We start from the raw sequence: 6,190 nt of genomic DNA on the forward strand, positions 1-6,190 counted from the left end.
GTAAGCTGATGATGTGGACCACTGTGCTGAAGTGCTAAAGTGATGATGTGGACCACTGTGCTAACTCATCTCTTAGGAGCAGTGATCTATAATTATAATTTATCACTTAATAAGAAGTTATAATTTATCACTTAATAAGAAGTATATCAAAAAAGATTAAAATCTCAAAGAAGTTTCCATTTCAATCTTAATTTCAGAAAAAATATTTTACGAGGCAAAGATCTAATTTAATCTTGACTGGCGAGGTATTGTGAACAAAAATATAAAATTGTCCATCAATTATTCTGTATAAAAAAAATAAATTATATGTATAATATGCACTGCCGTATCAGTTCCTGTGATTTTTTTAAGAAGCTAGTCATACAAGACCGTTTCCCTCTATTGGAATTGTGATTGTAATGTCAAATTAAATTTGCAAGAAAACACTATGGTTATTACAGTAGAGTATTCGAGTGAAAACTAAGTGCAAGAGTTGAAGAGGCACTTCATGCTGCACTGTATTACTGTACAGTATACCAAATATCACCATCTTAAGCTGGTTTCTAATACACAAAGAAATGAGAAGAAATTTGAAGATTATTATTGTGATAAACAAAATGTAAACATGCTCAGAAGCTAAATCTTATTCAATGCTAACACAAATAAATGAATGCATACGCATGCACAAACAACAACAAAAACACACACACATTATAATCCAATTAAGACTTAAAAAAAACAAACCTTCCACCACTAAAATCCATTAATGATGTTGTATCAACAGGTTCAGTATCCCGCATAGCATCCATTACTTCATCCACCTCGGTCGCCCACGAGTACAGTGCTCCGGTACCAACCAAAGCCAGCCCACCACCGCCAAGTGACACTTGGCCTTTAGTAAGGGCCATGATTTCTGTCTCATTCTTGAGAGATATCTTGTCAGGGTTTGAGAACCTGGTGCCACCAAAGAATGCCACATACTTGCAATTTTTGTCTGATAGGTGAGAAGACAAAATATGCAGAGCTGAAGTTTCCCACAACCGCTCCTCTGTGAATTTGTGTGCTTCCCGTATAGTCAAAGGCAACTGAATAACATGAACTATTGGATTTCCTTCAGTGTCTATTTCAAAACGAAAAGTGCGTCGGCCCAATCCTTCTGCTGCTAGTGTCTCTGCCATAAATGTCTGTAAAACTAGGGCTCCAGTTTGGATCTTCCGAACTGCAGTGTTTGGGGATCGTTCCATGTCCTTTGGCCCCTGAAACTTTTCTTCATTTAGACATGTAATGTAAACTAGACGAATAAACCTGGGTATGTCTAATGGTTTGTACACCACCTGTATTGTAGTTTCTTCAGTTCCACAGATAATTCTTAAATCATTATTCCCTTTAACAAGTGGAACCAGTGCATTGAATCCTCCTTGATGTATCTTCCATAATGCTCCATTTCTGCTGTTGTCACTCTGGTTGTGGATAGCAGCACATGTGGCTTCTGGCTGTGTTCCCACCACACGTAAAAGGCATAGCCGGTGTGGAAGCACCTCACCATTTCGTAAATTTGTTACTTCAAGCATTGTGGGTCTGTAATATACAAAGGAATTATATCTTCTGTAAACAACAGATCAATGATCCTATCCTGAAATGATATTATTAAAGGATTACTTTAAGAGAAAGAGTACTTTAAGAGTAAGCTTGTTGCTTACCATTCTACATTCTATGAGATAATTTCACCGTTGTACATGCTCCGTGTATGAAAATTCTATAAAAATTAAACTGATGTATAATATTAAGGTAAACAAAAATCCTGCACTGAATGATATGCAGTGCCCCCTTTCTAGTGGGTCCCCCAGTAGTTTTCCTAGCTTAGCTCAGGTACAACCATGCCTAACACAACAGACCTCCGAGATCCATCCTTTGCCTACTATGATTCAGGACCAGAAAATCTCTCACTCTACGAGGTGAGGTACGCATGGTATTGGAGATCAACTACAAAACTGTGGAAGCCATCAGCTGGCATAAGTGTAACAAAAACTACTGCTTGAAGAAAATTAGGCACCCCTAGGGCAACAAGATAAACAACCGTTTCCATGGGTAAATTCCCTAACTGTGATGTGCCTGACTGCCAACAAATGGCAGCTCAGATAACCTGGGGTCTTGCCCAGCTTGCCCCTCCCCCCCCCTCCTCACTCTGGAGGCACTCGTTTAAAACCCCACAATCCTATGGGAAAGAAGGTAACAGGGCAGAGGTGAGCACTACTGGGGCACCACCAGAAACAAGAGATGTTTCAGTACATTCAATGCTTGATTCCTGAACAGGACCCCTCGGTACCTTCCCGAGCTTACAACAGCACCTCAGTAAAGGAGGCCAGCCATTTTGAAAAATAAATACTTTGATCATAGTACAGATGATGTTCGCCAAAGATATCGGTAAAAATGTTGGCCTTCAGCTGACCAGAAATTGGACAGCCTTGCTCTATATCATATTCTGAGTATAAACAATGACTTAAAATTCAATTTATCTGATTATTCTAAAATTTTAGCTAAAGTGACTATTATTCTAACAAGTAGAATGTTTGCATTAAAGCAAAAAATATATACAGTGCAGTATATAAATAATACAAGAACTGTACACATATAAAAACTTAGTTGTGCAAGGTAAATTAATAGATTCAGTTAAATACCATGAACATTGAAGTGATTCATGGTATAATTTGCCTATGACTTAAGCAACTGCAATGCAATCTTGCCTCCATTAGCCAAATCTCTTTGAAACAGGACAAAATATTAAAAATGTCTTTTATAACATAGCAATAGTTAGGTTTTTACAAAATTTGGCTTTTCTTGCCAAATGAAACCAATTATAATATTTAGGCTCAAGAAAAACTAATCTTGCATTTATAGTTCATAAATGAACGTAATTTTTTTCATTAGACCACAGCTTTTATTTTTTGACTAATTATACAGCTATCAAGTTAATAACCCAAGGGATAAATGCTATGCCCACCTCGGTGTTACCGTATTTAAGAGAAAAAAATTGTTGCAATGGACAAAGGAGAGAAAAGTGGCAGTCAGCCATGAGTAAATTTATTTATTTATTTTTTTATTTATTTGCTTGTATGTGTTTATACGTGTATGTTGAGGATATTGTGTGATTACCCAAGTGTAATTATTCTGTGCTGGTTTCCATTGTCATTGCAACCAAGAGACCACCACAAAGTGATAATGGCAGTACCGTACATGCTTCACATGGTCGACAGAGTATTTAGTTTTTGATTTGTTAAGTAATGGTAATCAACACCTTTACTCAAAAAATCAACCATACCAACTGCTAGGTTTATAGTGTAAAGTATACTTTAATTTAACACAGCTTACCGTTACTTTGCCATCCATGTATTTACTTGTACAGTATGTTGTATTGCTCTCAAATTAAATAAACCTGCAAAAAATCAAAACTGCCTATCAACCATATTTTTTGTGAATGTATTATGGTAAATACATTTATTACCCTAGTAAAGTTAACACCTCAGTAAGTACACATTTTGCCCAACCCTGACTGACTCATTGTCTAGCCCATCACAAAACATTTTTTGTGACATTTTTGTCAGTCACAAAAATTATGTACTAAATTGCCTGAACCTAACCTAACTGAGGACCCACGAATAGAAAACAGGCAACCCTCAATTTTGCGAGCCACTGTACTTTACATTATCTTTTGACATTAGGGATTTGTGTCAAAATGTGATATACTAGTTGAGAGGGCAGGTTGCATTGTCTTAGGGATGCCTTAATCGTCTAGATCGGCATGGTTTATATACATGGTTTAACTAATGAATGGTTTCAAACAAAACTGCAACTTGAATCTATTCATCCACCAATATCAAAATACAGGTATGTAAAATACTTATTTTCTAAGATTACAATATATTTAATTCTTTACTAAAATATATGTAATAACATTACAAAAATCAATATGCATTACATACAGCTGCTGGTGCAGAACAGTATATGAAAACATGTTGTGGCCATTGAATCATAATTTTATCAGTAAACTTATGATTCACCTTGTGGTGTCCCTTAGTCAGGGAAAGGAAGCCTGTTAGGCTCATCAAGGTTCCCACACCCAAATAGCCCAATTGCCGAAATCCCAGGTACAGTGGCTCCTCCATTTACAAATTTAATCCGTTCCCAGAGATGAGTAACTCGAAAATTTGTAATTCTAAACAAATTTTCCCATAAGAAATAATGTAAATTGAATTAATCTGTTCCACAAAAAAATATTAACTTCAAAATACACACACACATATTTTGTGCTATAGTACGTACAAGTTATAGCTTACCTTTATTGATGCCTCTTGTTGGCATATGAAAGACGGCGAGGAGGGGAAGAGGAGAGGTGTTACTGTTTGGAAGGGAAGTCCCCTTCCATTATAACATCAGGCAATGATGACTTCTCTGGGGGTACACACACTCCTGTTTTGACTACATACCACTAGGACCTGGTTGTGGCTCACTGCTTGTTTTTCTCACTAAAAACCTTTACATAGATACTTGTTTTTTCCCTACATTTTAACATTTGTCTGTTGTGAGACATCAGTGTCATTATAAAAGGTTATGGCAATGGCCTACTGCAGTTTGATTCGGGCGAGTCGTTTCAACAAAACTTTGCCTTTCTTCCCATACTGCACACGACTTCCTAATTGTTGAGGAACCTATGGTGTGCTATACTGTATAATAATTACTTTTACGTTTAAAAAGCAAAATAGCTGAAAAACAATGAAATTCTCTACCAAGAATTCAAGCGCGATCGTCACTAAGCGGGCAGTCTGATAAACTGAAGCGGGGTCGCCCGTGCCACCAGGAACCACGTGCTCCGTCGACCCATATTTGTATCAACAAAGTCGTAAGTCGAGTTGAATTTTCCGATGACACAAGGGGCCGTAACTCAAAAAATTCATAAGTAGGGGCATTCATAAGTCGAGGTTCCACTGTACAGTACCTATTTACTGCTGGGTGAACAAACATCAGGTGAAAGAAAACATGCCAAACTGTCCATGTGCCACCCAGAGATCGAATGCACGATCCTCGATTGTGAACCAAGTACAGTAAGTAGATCACTGCACTATATTACACAACTTTATTAAAACACTAAATACATTGAGTATCCTAATGTATTTTTTTTTACATTTTATTTTTTTGCTTTCCTTTAAAATATAATATTGTTGGAAAAGTTGAGCCATGATTTAGCCTGAATATTAATTAACAACACATACTACATTTCTTCAACGGAAACGTTAAGACACACAATAATTAGGTAAGAGTTAACTGTCAAAACATGCAAGCAGAGGGACAGTACCAACAATAAAGTCCTTCCCCCCCACAACAATCAGCCTGGATTTTTTTTTTTTTCGATCAGGCCAAAACTAACCACGCCCACCCCATGCACTAACCCCCAAGGGACACCACACCAAAACGGCTCCAGCTGCACACAGACAAACACCCGCGACCACACACCTCCCAACACCCTCACAAACCTACTGTGAAACACGCCGGGGTAAAGCAAAGTGTTGAGGTAACGGGCTAGGCAGCCATGGGAGAGGAGCTCAACACTACTGCATTGCGGTCAGCCGTCGTCTGCTCCACACTGTAAACACCATACACATCTTTCAAATTTAACTTTACAAACTCTATTAATAAACAATGTTTCATATTTTCATATTTATTTGAATACTAAATTACATACTTAATTAAACGCCTGCAAAATATTGTGAAAATAATAAGATTTATTTAAATAATAAGATGTAGTGCTTCCATACCTCAGTTCTCGGAGGCCTTTTTTAGTAGAATCCAACCCCCTTCGAGTCCAGATAAAATGATGACGTTATAGTGACGTCACACCTTGTGCATACTGTATATTAAATACCTTTATCATCTTTTGCCTGTTATTTTGGTTAGGCTAGATTAGGATAGGATTGGTTAGATTTGATCGAGTTTGTTAGCTTCACTTATTTAGGGATGACGAAGAGTGGTGAAAATTTGCTCAAGTCTTGAGTAAGGTCTAAGACTTGAGCAAATTTTCACCACCCAAATTCATCATTGTTCTTTAAGGAACCCTAACTCAACTCAACCCAACCCAACTCGATACAATCCAACTCAACCCAACATAACTTAACCTAACCTAAATTTTACCAAAATACTAGATAAAATGTTTCATATG

At 37.2% G+C, this 6,190-nt stretch overlaps 1 protein-coding gene across 4 annotated transcripts in view; it reads right to left on the minus strand.

Moving 5' to 3' along the window:
* LOC123746477 (uncharacterized) overlaps nucleotides 1-5,650 on the minus strand; it is a 31,837-nt gene extending 26,187 nt beyond the window's left edge. For 2 of the 4 annotated variants that reach the window (XM_069321748.1, XM_045728014.2), the window contains exons 1-2: nucleotides 5,512-5,650; nucleotides 724-1,557 (exon numbers count right to left, since the gene is read on the minus strand). In XM_069321748.1, coding sequence (XP_069177849.1) covers nucleotides 724-1,550 — 827 coding nt within the window. In that variant the 5' untranslated portion in view covers nucleotides 1,551-1,557; nucleotides 5,512-5,650. Of the gene's footprint in view, nucleotides 1-723; nucleotides 1,558-3,348; nucleotides 3,413-5,507 lie in introns of all 4 variants that reach the window. The other 2 variants (XM_069321747.1, XM_045728006.2) reach the window with 2 other exon arrangements.
* Nucleotides 5,651-6,190: the final 540 nt, after the last annotated feature.

Source organism: Procambarus clarkii, chromosome 10, assembly GCF_040958095.1.
Source record: "Procambarus clarkii isolate CNS0578487 chromosome 10, FALCON_Pclarkii_2.0, whole genome shotgun sequence".
Taxonomy (NCBI): domain Eukaryota; kingdom Metazoa; phylum Arthropoda; class Malacostraca; order Decapoda; family Cambaridae; genus Procambarus; species Procambarus clarkii.